The sequence below is a fragment of the Colias eurytheme genome, chromosome 19 (genome assembly GCF_061535395.1).
Source record: "Colias eurytheme isolate Ceu_HAF_F1 chromosome 19, ilColEury1 Martin Lab GWU primary, whole genome shotgun sequence".
Lineage (NCBI taxonomy): Eukaryota > Metazoa > Arthropoda > Insecta > Lepidoptera > Pieridae > Colias > Colias eurytheme.
Window position 1 is genome coordinate 8,176,635 of NC_142998.1, and position 14,141 is coordinate 8,190,775.

General features: G+C 34.3%; 1 protein-coding gene and 1 non-coding gene across 3 annotated transcripts in view; one reads left to right on the forward strand and one right to left on the reverse strand.

Moving 5' to 3' along the window:
- LOC149900274 (furin-like protease 2) overlaps positions 1–14,141 on the forward strand; it is a 208,452-nt gene that overhangs the window by 176,001 nt on the left and 18,310 nt on the right. For both annotated transcript variants that reach the window (XM_090113041.1, XM_090113042.1), the window contains exon 3: positions 12,755–12,859. In XM_090113041.1, the coding sequence (XP_089969167.1) occupies positions 12,755–12,859 (105 nt within the window). The remainder of the gene's footprint in view (positions 1–12,754; positions 12,860–14,141) is intronic.
- TRNAG-GCC (transfer RNA glycine (anticodon GCC)) lies at positions 3,656–3,726 on the reverse strand. The gene has a single exon. It is a non-coding gene; the product is annotated as a tRNA-Gly (tRNA).

Sequence of the window (14,141 nt, forward strand, 5' to 3'; positions counted from 1 at the left end):
TACTCACAAATGCACTGGCATTTCACGAATAACGCTAACCAACACATAAAGCAACACAGTGGTATTTTATCATTAACGAAACAGATTGTACATGAAATATTTATAAGGTTATATTTGTTCCACAAATGAACACTGCAATTGGTCAATTAAGTAGACATTTTATAATCAAATTATAATAACTGTAGTTAACTGTACATGAAATTCCACATGAATGATTCGTGTGTGTGAGTTCGTTCTTCTTATAATAAAGTTTCATGTATTGTATTTAAATGTGTAGTAACGTGGTACGCAAATTTCGGGTGGTATCATATTACATATATACAGAGATGTACGTAACAAAAACAGTCCATTATGTGCAAGCCCCAGAGAGACGGTGCCTAAAATATTTTGTAGATCTAAAGGTGTGTATAATGCGGTAATGTCGCGCAGGTGTTCAGTAAAAACTCGCTTACAGTAATGGACAGACCGAAATTGTGCACTAGCCTTTGCTCCTTTCCTTTATTCAGTATGTTATTACTGCATTCTTTTTATTTTTAACCACAGATAAAATTACTCCCGGATAGACTATGAGAAGATATCTATTTTTTTACTCTAGAAGCTATTTTTGACGATGTCTTCGCAGTTTTTATATAAAAAAGGACAATCTCTCTAATCTATTTTAGCGCTAAGAATAGATTCTGGTGTTAAAATAGATTAAGAAAAGGATTCATTTTTTCTTGATGTTGAAACAGTTAAAAGTAGATTTTATAAATAGCGACGATGACCTTTAACTTTAAAGTTTCTAGATACTGTGCAGTGAACTGTAGGGGTGACTTGTTTGTCATTGTTTTACTATAGACATTTCATTTGATACACTCCGTATAACATAATGGCGGTCTACCGTCTACGGTTCTAATATGATAAACAGCAAAGATTGCATTGCTTGTTTTTTAGCATAACCGATTTTATAAATTCTTTCATTAATGTAAAAATACATTGTGACTTTCTTTTTTTATACTTTGATCAGAGACTGACTAATTTCTGTTTAAAAATATGTTTTCCAAAGCATGAATTGAATAATGCTTTAGAAGGTTAGTTTTACTTTCCTTACCAGCCGAATATGTCATGTATATGCTGACGTGTGTTTTTCTAACCTCACCCAAGAGCAACTCGATAAAATGGAGCGCTTGCAGAACCTTGCTGTACGTTTTGTCTTTGGGTTGAGGAAGTATGACCATGTTACAGCGTTTCGGTCGCAGTTAAAATGGTTACCCATCCGCCATCGCCGTAATGCCCATGTCCTTTCGCTCCTGTACTCGATACTATTTGATCCCCGTATCCCTTGCTACTTAAAAAATAACTTTGAATTTTTATCTGCTAGGAGTTTGAACCTGCGATCTAATGAGAACCTAATGCTAACTATTCCAATTCACTCTTCCAAATTTTACAACGCCTCTTTCAGTGTAAAAGCTGTTCAACTTTGGAATGCTTTACCCACTAGTATTCGGAAAGCACAAACGCTGGAGTCTTTTAAAAAATTGGTAAAGGATCATTATTTGCAAAGCTGCTAATCTTCACTGTTATTAATATTTTTTTTTTTTCTTTGTTTTGTTTTTGTTTTTATCTGCTTTTATTTTTCTTTTAAATGCACTCACCTTTATTATTGTGTGTGTGTGTGTGTGTGTGTGTGTGTTTTGTTTTTATTATCTTTGCCTCAATTTATTTGCTTTTTTTTTTTTTTTAAATTATTGTTATCTTTTTTTCCTTTTAACCTATTACGCTTAGTTATGTTGTCTTCTTTTTTTGTTTCTGTGTACACTATCTTCCCAATTTTGTAATTGTATTAACTTTCTGCTTTTATTTTTTGGTTGTTTGGAAGAAATTGCTGTTAAGCAATAAAGCCGCCAATTGCTTAGTATAATATCCTGATTTTGTCAAACTTTGTGTGTGCAATAAAGAGTATATAAATAAATAAATAAATATAAGTAATATCCTGTAAAATGAAGTATGATGAAGTTATCGCTTTTTATTTAGTTTAAATGTGCTTAGTATAAATGAGAGCATAATTTTAGAGATACGAATTAGCTCAATGAATTATGTAATTTGAAGTGATTTCATGCACACTCTAACGATAGGTATCTACTCCCCGAGGACAGTAACAATAAGCTATTTATTTTAAATATACAATCGAGCGTCACTATTTATTCGACAAATATTTGCAAAAATAAAAAACAACGGAGTGGAATACATCGTTTTTATTTACCTTTCAAGCTCGGCTGGAGGCTTGTTTTGCTTTCCGATCGTTAATTTTTTATTTTTTATAAAATTTGTTTTTTGTTTATTGTAGTTATAGGTATTAGTCGATATTTTTATAATGGGTATTATAAGAAATTGGAAAAGTATTGGTGGGAGGTATATATAGGAAGAGATGGTTTATTAATATTAAAATATATGAGCCTAATATAAATAGACAATATGCACTTGCAATATATTATATATACAGGGTGTCCCACTGTTGGTATACTAAGCTCAAAGGAGGTTATAGTTTTGCATACGCTGAGTACGTAAAAAATTCTTATAAAATTCCAGACGCATTTTTTTTTCAAATAGATGAATTCTTAAAACTCTATGTGTAAACCCATAACAAGCAACCCACCCAACTTTACCACCAGCACGTGAGCTATCGTTTAAGATTATGTTTTCTTAGACAAAATGCTCACATTAGAGAAGCGGTATATGCCGGCTGTGCGAAGCTAGAGAAGAAAACATGGATGTTGTTAAGTATTTTTTACGTGATCAGTGTATGCAAAACCACAAGTCCCTTCGCGCTTAGTATACCAATAGTGGGACACCCTGTATATATGGAGAAAATGGACTAAAGACAAAGAGCACTTAATATAACTCGGTGTGCCAGTCAGGTAACAAATATTCGTACTTAGTAACTGTTACAGAAGTGTGGTATAGTCACGTATAGTATTACAACGGATAGGTGAAATGTGACCTACCGAAAATTGTATGTAAATTAGCAAGATTTTAAGTGTCTGAGCCTAGAAGAGGTCTGTTTAATCATATATGAAGCAGGGTTAATGGCTCTTTGCATTGATGTGGGTATTGGTTTTGGGTATAAGTCCGTTGTGAGACGTATTAAAATTACTTCAAAAATGATGAGAGACGCGTAGGCTAGATGATTTCCATATCCATATAAGGATCTAGATTTTTTAATTACCTTTAAAGGTCTCATCTATTCTGTACTTATTTGCAATATACCACTACAGTCATGGGAAGGTGATTTTCGAGGTCTTAAAATATTACAGCAGTTTTAATTTCATAAGTGGGTTTGTAAAATATTTCAATACAATTTTGTAAGAACCGTTTATATTTCGAACATTGTTAGTTCTGTATGTATATTCGTAATAGTAATACGAGTATATTTGCGCAAGTGTCAGTCACCGCTCACCTTACAGTCGGTTGGATAAGTGAATGTGCACCATGAATACAAAATTCAAAAGCGAAATTTGAATATTGCCCAAATGTAGGACTAAATTTCGTATGTAACTGTATCGCTTTCATACATATTAAGTTTTCGCTAGCGGAATATATCGGTTTGCGGTTTGATGTATGAAAGTGCTATGGTATTAGAATGTTGGATATAAATAATAAAAAAAAAAACTAGTCTTGCATCGGCCGGGAATCGAACCCGGGCCGCCCGCGTGGCAGGCGAGCATTCTACCACTGAACCACCGATGCTTGTTAAACGGGTGGGAAATTTCGAAAGAGATAATATACAGTGCGACACAAAAGAGATGAAAATAAATGAGGGCGCCACCGTCGCTCATATAGCAACACTGATACTGCGACGCAAGCGATCTTGATACTATAGAATAAAAATCCAAAAATCTATATAATATAATCTAAAATAAATACCGCGATTTAAACCGTTATAATTGTTTCATTGTAGCAATAGTGTAATTTAAGACAAAAATACATTCGTATTTTAATTGACCTACCTAGGTCAAATTTTACTTAAATGTATTTAGGAATTAGTTATTTTATAAAAATCGGTCAAGTGTTTAGAGTGCAGAGGCGCACATAGAATCAAACATACAAACAAACAAGCATACATGCAGCTCAAACACATTACCCTCTTTCTGGGTCCGTCGGGTAGAAAAAAACAAGGCGATTTGAAAACCACATATTTTTATTTTTTTTGTAGATAAATTTTGTACATTAATATAATTCATCAAAATCGAAATATTCTCCTCCTTCAAAGGACTGATCATCACTCTGTTTCGAAGTACTGGCAAGAGGGTACGGGGCATCTTCAGTATCTGTAAATATGATACAGTAAATATGATTTTTTTTCTTATGGTTTGATTGATTAATAGATAGATAGCTGTATGAAAACAGTTATCACTATACTATGTAGTAAAATCTAAACTAGGTACTTTATTTGAGGCTGGTTGGATTGGATATAACTTCTTGACTCAAATTGTGCTGGTCGCACTATAAAAACTAGTTTTTGTTTACATACAAATAACCTCAAATTAAATTGCGAAAACGTAATAATCGCCATACATACATACATTAAGGCAATTACACGGTTCAACGACCTTAATGATTCTGTCACTACATTTGAATTTGTTTTTTTAACCGCCCTCTATAAATATACATCGTTGTTGAAGTAAAAGTGACCAAAGATTATGGAATTGTATACTGTATCGTATTGTATCGTAATGTGTTAGTTGGTTTCTACCTAATTTATGTTTTCTCTGAGAGGCAGTAACATATTACATTTATGAATAGTAAATATTGTGTACTATGTATGTTGTAAATGTAATGTAGGAAGACTCATCTTTCAACATTAACCGTTATAAGCAAAGTCTCTACTACATGACCCATTCTGGAGACCTTAAGATGACTAAGCAAGTAATTATAAGTTCTAGAGTGGGGAACAGTTAAGAAAACACCGATTTAGAAATTAATTTTATTCAACACGGACTCTACTATATTCTGGAGACCTGATGATGGTTAGGGTGGAGAACATCTCACCTACAGAGATATAAAAGATGGAGTACATTATTTGACGTAATTCTATAGAACGGCCTCTACCATGTCATGGTGTATCGAATGGTAATGGTGACCAGGCAAATGTATTTAGCGTTCTCTGTATATCTCTTCATACCTAGTATGAATATATGCATGCAACCTACACACACCGAAAAAAATAGGGGAACGGACAAGAAATCACGTTTTTTTCGACTTGTTATGTATTTTGTAGTTAGTTCGGGGTTAATTTTTGAAAAATTCGCATAGTTCCCGTTCCCGTGGAATTTCCGGGATAAAACCTATCCTATATTACTCGTGGATAATGTAGCTTTTGAATGGTGAACGGAATTTTTAAAATCGGTCCAGTAGTTTATGAGCCTATTCATTACAATCAAACAAACAAACAAAGTTTTCCTCTTTATAATATTAGTGTAGAAGAAATCATCGGTTCACCCAGTTAAAAGTGCGGAGGTAACGGAACCAACAAAAAATTCAGTTGAATTGAGAATTTCGTCCTATAATGGCGTCGGCTAAAAATGTTGCTATACGTTTATGTCAGTTTTGACTTTCCTACGATTTTATACAATAATATAAAATTAAATGATTTTATACAATATTAAAAAAAATTTGCTGATTTTCGGCGGTATGGCGACCATTTGGAACTGTCTGAAAAGTATGGCATGGCGATTTTCGTACATGGCTACTGGACTATGATTACCTGTGCAAAAATTAGCCTGGTACAAATGGTTGAATTTTTTTTTTTAAATCAACGCATTCACGTCGGTATTGTGGGCTGTAAATTACACCGGAAAAGTATGGCATGACACTACCGCCTTCTTCTTTTTTATGGGCTATCGGTAAATCCTAAAATTTTTGTGTTACAAATCGTTTGCCTTCCGTAATTTATCCGACGAGTTCGACTAACGCCCACGCGACTAGTCTGCCGGTACCACTGTTCTGACCATGATTTTTCTTTTTGTCATTGCGTACTAAGACCACTGTAGAACCGCCATCCGGTTACAAATGACCCAAAATTTTGTGTCAGTATCTCCCGGCTTTGGATTGTTTTGGACCCTTAAAATATACGATAGAACAGCAATTAATCTCAATGAAAAAGAGAATGAAAAAGATCATTCACTCAATGAAAAAGAGTAGTTCGCCGGGGTGGGACGGTTTGACTTCTCATATACTACAAAAGTTCTCTCAAATTCTAGTTGACCCAATAACCTTTTTATGCAATCTTAGTATGAGCTCTGGAATTTTTCCTTCGTCTTTAAAAAAATCAGTAATAATACCAATTTTCAAGTCGGGTACTGCTACAGAACCTTCCAATTACCGACCGATCTCCTTACTACCCAGTATTTCTAAAATTTTAGAAAAAGTTGTTACCAAAAGACTGATCGACTTTCTAAATGTAAATAATATAATTTCACGACACCAGTTTGGTTTCCGTTCTGGAGTCTCAACTGAGGATGCGACGCTAAGACTTACCGAACTTATAACTACATATCTGGATCGTGGTGAGAAGTGCCTGGGAATATTTTTAGATCTCCAAAAGGCGTTTGATACCGTGTCGTCTAGAATCCTCATTGCTAAATTGCAAAATATTGGAATCAGAGGAGTGGTCTTGAATTGGTTCCAGGACTATCTTACTGACAGATCACAGCGTGTTAAAGTAGATGGCCAGTTTAGCAACGAGGCAACTAGCTCTCGGTACGGTATCCCTCAAGGAAGTACGATCGCGCCAATCTTATTTTTGATCTACATTAACCCACTGTGCATGATGCAGATACCCAACGCTGACATTACTATGTTCGCCGACGACACTGTCATCCTATTCCACCACAGAAACTGGCGTGACGTCAAAATAGCTACAGAGGCAGGATTGGCGGCGACATCTAGATGGCTTGAGGACAACCTTCTATCGCTCAACATAAGAAAATCAAATCTTATCTGTTTCGCAAAAACAAAAACTGGATTGCCTTCTAGTGATTTTAATATTAAATTACATACCTATCCGTGTAACAGACATCATCACTATACCAGTCTGTAGTTGTGCTTGTATAAACTTAACGCGTGTAGAGCACTGTAAATATCTAGGCATTCAAATAGACCATAACCTAAGATGGATACCGCAAGCGAATTACCTAGCGACTAAAATGCGGCGCCTGGTGTATATTTTTAAGTCACTTAATGCTGTTGCCAACAAGAACATCTTGATTCTGGCCTACAAAGCGTTGTGCGAAAGTTTGCTCCGCTACTGCATATGCACTTGGGGTGGTATGGCAAAAACGCATTTAATACAAGTGGAACGAGCACAACGTTGCCTTATTAAAGTTGCCTTGAAACTTCCATTTAGATGTCCTACCACTGCAGTTCTCAAAGAAGCACAGGTGCTTAGTGTCCGCAAATTATATTTCTTAAATATTCTCCAGAGATACCATATTAATGCTGTACCTACGCTTCAAGTAGCGAATAAACGGATAGATCGATGCCCTGTACCTGCTATTAAAAGTAAATTTGCTAACAAATCATACAGAGTACTAGCTCCTCGTATATACAACAAATTGAACAATAAATGTAAAAAAGCTAAATAGGAACACCTTTAAGAAAACAGTTTTATCATGGCTAGACGAATATGATTACGATGGCTTAGAAAATCTCCTTATCTCACAAGTTAAATAAATTATTCTTAATGTAACTCACCGCAATTATACCTACTACACAACACGTTCACTCGTTACTCAAATAAATAAAACACACACACACATTCACACACATCCACCCACACTCACACACGTACATACACATACACACACGCAAACACACACACAAACACACACAGCACACATTCACAGAGTTGGCTATTCTCCCTTTTATTTTTATTTTTATTTTAAATTTTGCCTTTGTATAAATTTTCTTTTCATTTTTACCTTTAACAAGACCAAGATGTATCAAGGGAAGGGACTGGCTCTCTTAACACAGGCTATGCCTAGCAAGAGAACCAGAGCCTCATATTCAATTTTGTATAATCTAAAGGTGAAATAAAGATTTATTTTATTTATTTATTTATTTAATCTTTTTTAAAAAATATTCAAGGCACAGGGAAAATCTGGTTACTGTTTTATAGGTAGGTATGTGTTTTCTGATAATATTTTACTGTCAAAAATTATCAACACGGGATATTATTCAATGACGCCTTTCAAAAACAAAACTAATTTACAAACAGATTTTTATATCTTTACATACCTATTTTTAACTTTCATTTCATGAACTGCTCATGTAAATACCTATTACAATCTGGTTTAATTTAACAAAACATTCAATTCGGTGAATTTTAGCGTTATTTTGCAAAAAAAACCGCACGTACAGTCCCCCGTCCGAGTCGAACTGACACCGTCAAATTTCGTCGAAAATATGCAATAGAGGTGAGGTTTTATGTGGGTTTTATTATAAATTCGAGTTTTTTCTTGATAATTTAACGATAATAATGAAAATTTAAAAAACAATCAATACAAATTGTTACAAATATCATAACATATTTTTTGGTATAAATTTCATGTATAAATATGTAGCCGTTTTCCTAACAAAATGCGTTTTATGTTCAAAAAGGGGTTGATTTGTATGTATTTTTTTATGTTTAGGCCGTTCTAAACTGAAAAGTAAACAATACACTTTGTTAATTATATCCTTGAGTATCACATATATTTTTTTTAAGACAATCGTGCCAACAGTTTCCTCAACAAAATTCAATATGTATAAGGTGTTTTCCGGTTTTGACCATAGTAATCCCCTTAAACACTCGTTACTAATGGAATATTCTATTTTACGTAGTACTGAGCAAAAATAAATGGAATCTCACCGGTATATTCTGCTGTACGTTTGTAAACGTTTTCCAAATCAGTCAATAAATTTCCAGCTTGAAATTCAGACAAACACCGAATAAAAACTTTATACACCACATCACGGACACCGCTACGTTTAACCTTTTTCATGATGTCTCCTTTTTTATTTAAATTTCTTGTTCTAAATAACAATTTTATCTCAATAATTCTCCACTTCACGAAAAAAACAACAAATTTTTATTCAACTTGACAGCTACATTGCCAATTCAGGGTTGCCAGGTAATGAAAAACGAATTAGTTCCAAAATAATTAATTTCATCTCTTTTATGTCGTACTATACCAATCACATTTCTACCTGTTAAAAGAAACGACGAGAAGAACATTTCTTTTTTATTTCTTGAAATTGTTAATACATCTCATTGGCTTCTGCTAAACCTTTATTCTTCAATGAGCTTTGAAATATTCTTACAAAACATTATTATTAAGTATACCTACTTTTCTATACATTTAAAGCTTTTCCTCTGTATATGATAGGTACGTCTACATTCTATTGCTTCAAAGTACAAACCTTAGTTGTTCTGTTCACCATTCGCTGAATAGTAAGTCTTGATGTAACGACGTCTAATCATCGTGTAAGCTATAGCTATAGTGCGGTGGAGGTAAAGCTTTGTGCATACAGTGTTAGATGCATGATAGGCAACTTATTTGTAGCAATTAGGCTTCTAGAAATGTGTTTGTAACATGAAAACTCGACAACTAGGAACTTGGCTCAAAGTTTAGTCGTACTTTTAACACATATCTAAATGTAACTGACAGCGGAAAAGTATCGCGTTTCCCAAAAATTAAATACATTATCTTACATCCTACATCTTCAGGCTCGGCGCACTGATACAAAGTTCACGCGCTGACAAGGGTCCAAATCAGAGATATTAATTTGTAGGGTGCGTTGTAAATTAACCGTCGCGAGTTGGTAACCGAGTTACCCGGTCCGGGCAATTTGTAAGGCCGGCGAGCAATAATTTTCGACTCTTGTACCGTGTGCCCGGATTAAAGTAATACACGGATTAAGAGCGTGCGTGTGGACCGGGCTTTAGCGTAAAAAATTGTGAGCGTAATTGCTAGGTTTGTGCTCTTCGATTTGAATGAAATTGAATTTAGAATTGCATTTCTGTTTTTGAATTTTGCGATCTTGTTCTAGAATAGTTATGAATTGAGTGACTTTGGAGAGATTGGTATTCTGCCCGGAATTTTTCCTTTAAAATTTGTGTCAAGAAATTGTTCACGGTCATTTACGATGGTAAATATTATACAATTAGGTACATAACCTGCAAGATTGTTATTCTGATAAATTAAGACTTTATTTAATATTGAAATAAACTTTCATACCTAATTACGTTCGTCAGATCACTTCTGAATGAAATGTGATATAAATGTGTTTCTCAGAATTCATCTTTAATATTTAATATGTGTAACGTCACAAACTAAAACATGTTTTAATACTTCTAAATACTTAGAAAAGCTGTTATTTTTGCGATTTATTTCCTACAAAGACATTTAAGTGATCCAATTTGTACCTTTCATTATCTTATAAAGAGTACCTTCATACATTCCTATCTTTTATGTTTTCATACACGAAAACATAGCACAAAATAAACGTTTAATTAACTTCCTAGTACAGTGCGGTTCATTAATAAATTACGAACCCTGAAAACGAATAATAGCCTTTATTTATGAATGTTTAAAAAAAAATTAAATAAATTTATGTTAAAGCGAGATAAAGCCGCCACTGTCCGGCGGCTGTGAAATATAAAATGGAGGCACTTAGCGGTCGGTATACGTTTTTACTATTTCACGTTTTCGAGCTTTGTAGGTACATACTTAATTGTGATGTGATTGTAATGGATTGCTTTATGAGTGCTCGTATGAAAGAGTACTTGTAATGACCCAGCGGTGGTATAAGAGGCGATGGCTAATTCGTGATGTAAAGCCAATTGCATTAAATTATTATGGTGTACATAGTAAGCGTATTTTGAGCAGAGGCGGCTCGTGACAAAATTTTATGGGTGTTCACTTGAAATAAAACACTGAAAATACATGGTGTAAAGCAGTACATTTATCAAAAAAATTACTTATAAAGGAAATACATACGTCTTTCTTTTTGGTGTGCAAAAATATCTATAACTTAAAGCGACAAGACATTCGTAAATGTCTGTCACAACCACACAACCACGGTGTTTTCACATAATATTCATCGGATTTAAACACACGCGTATATGTTTTCGTTTTTGTCGTACATTTTTGCCTAAGGCCAAGTTCAGGCCGTGGCAGTCCCTTAGCTTTCAATTCAAGCCGAATTTGTAACGTTTTAACACAATTTTTAATGAACGCCACATTATAATTGTTCATTTTCACACTCACAAGTTATACTGATAACTACAGACTATTTCAACACGTATCTTATGATTTTAATTAGAAAATTCCCGAATTTGCATTCGCATGTGCATTGAAGTTGACTCGAGAGTCGAGTGTTTGTTTATAATATAGAGAGTGGCAACATCGCGCGAAATCGCTGTCCTGTGTACGGGCGCCCAGGCGCGGCGGTAAAAACGAACCGGCAACGTTTGCGGGAGCGGCGCTCCGAATTTTGCTATCTTTCCATAGAAAATCTTCTGTTTCACGCGCGCAGGCCACTGGCAAACCCTCTCTTTCACTCCTATTGGATTTCGTATTAGGAAATGTACTAAATATTTTTTCATTGGAGCGCAATCGTGAGCGCACCGCTTCGCGCGTTACTGTATAATACAGTATTATTCAGGTGTATGGAATGATGGAATGATGGATATATTCATTGGTATTGACAGTAGTTTTTTACGATTACGATTGATTTTAAATAGTAATAATTAATATTAATAATGAAATTAAGGAGTATGATTTTATTATAATTATTTATGGGAGTTCACTGCACCAGCGCTCCTTAGGGCGAGCCGCCTCTGATTTTGAGTTATGTAAAAGTTGTATTGGTGTGTTAAATCTATCACGATGTAAAAATTAAATAATTTTGGTTCAAAAATATCAGTTTCATGTTTCCACACTCGATACTATGAATTGTAAAATTACGTAGGTACAGTTTCGTGTTTTATTAGATGTAAGTATTAGTCCCATTTCCTTTTGATTTTAGCTCATATTGATAGGATTTGTAGTTTCGTTATATATTTTATGAAATGGCAATCAAAGAGAAACTTATAAAAGATGTAAATGAAAGTATAGTATGTTTTGTTAGTTTACCACGCTCATTGCAAATAATACCACCATCAAACGATTGATAAAAATAAAGAGCGCAACATTGACTCGAGAAGTTTATCGTGCCTTTTTTCTACGTCCGCGTCGAGTCTGTGAATAGGAGTTTATTTTAAACGAAAGCCAATAAAGTCGGCGGCTCCAATGAAATAATCGGATCCGGCGCAATCTAATTTATTAATAGCAAATAAAAGCTTGGGCGCATCGCGCAATGATTGGTGGAAACGGTTGCCAATTGTTTGCTTTCGATTCTATGTTCCATATTCTTTTTCATTTGGCGAAGTGTTTGGAATAACTGGCAATGTACGTTACGTTTGTAAGGTAGTATTGCTATTTGGTTTGCTGATATTTTTGCATAATGCATTTGAATAAACCGTCTCATTGTAGATATTTACAAAAAGTATTTCAATATTTTTACAAATAATAATTATTCCATTGGTTATATAAACGTTTTAGGATGGTACATAATTTACCACTACTTTTGTATTATAATGTAAATTCATCGTATATTTCTTCCGGATATTTTTAGGAGACTATAGAATTTTAAACATATAATATTATAGTTCTATTTTTTTTAATTGTTACAGATTGGAGCACTGAAAGACTACTACTTATTATCTCACCACGAAGTGCACAAGCGGTCCACCGAACCGAACATGGAACATCATCGCAAGTTGACAGAAGAACCACAGGTATGCACATAACTTTGTTATATTATCTCCCGCCTAGAATATTGGTGATTTTGAGCCGGCGAGTTTTACGAAGAAGAGATGATGCGATATAAGGGTGAATTACAAAAATTGTATGCATATTTTTTCTATAAATCAACTAGTGGTCCGCCCCGGCTTCGCCCGTGGTACCTACATGTTTAAACTATCCTATCTCTCAAGTTGGATCGAACTGCACATGGTGTGCGAATTTTATTATAATCGGTTTAGTGGTTTAGGAGTCCATTGAGGACAAAAATTGTGACACGAGATTTATATATTATATTAAGATAAGATACTGAACTATTTATCAAACTAAAAAATGTTGTTACGTTTTACTCTTTGATATAATTCCTGAAATTTCGTTTTCAATAGCCATTCAATGGCGGATAGCCTATAAGTTTGTAATATATAAAATAACTATTTTTCGAATTTACCAATCTAGACTAGTTGAATTCGATTTGTATCAAGAAAGTTCCTTCACAGCGAGAATATCAAAAGTATCGGTCCCACTCTGTTGCTCGGTGTCCCAAATTTCAGATGCCGATATGAATCTGAGATTATGAAGTGATAACAAAAACTAATTCACTTAGTTCTTTGAAATGCTTTTAGCGCTGACGGCTGACTATCCTCTATCGAATTTTATTTGTTCGCGGTGCATTCAGGGCTGCCAAAATGTCGTTAACCGGTTTGGCAGGATGGTGCCGATGTTTTAGATAATATAAGACTTTGGCTCACACTTATGTGTTGGTAAATGGTTAGGGGGATTGAATGCTCGTTTATAGGTTAGAATAATGTGGTGTGAATCAAAAATTTTAGTACAAATATTCAGGTTATAAATGAAACTTTTGTTGATGGCGTTGTACGACACGGATCTTTTTAGTTTTAAGGAAGACGTGTTCCGGAAGTGGTGAAGTGAAAAATGTATTACAGTACTTATTCTTGTAATGTAAATAGAGTATTTTTCTTTTCGAACAACAATTATCGAGACTTGGCACATAGTTTGATGTCCCTGTATTTCCTAGACAGCAACAACATTTTTTTTAATAAAACTCGTTTTGGCAGCCCTATTTTAAGCTTCAATTTGAAAGCGTAATAACTTGTTTTCGCTATCTTACGATTTGATAGAGATCGATATGCTTTATCACGAATTGAAACTAGACTACGCACAATACGAGTAATTAGAGTTCTCTGAGTTTAAAGAATTAATTTGAAATTAAGAAACGAAATTTATCTCTTCACTGCAAATAGGTTGAGATATCTATAA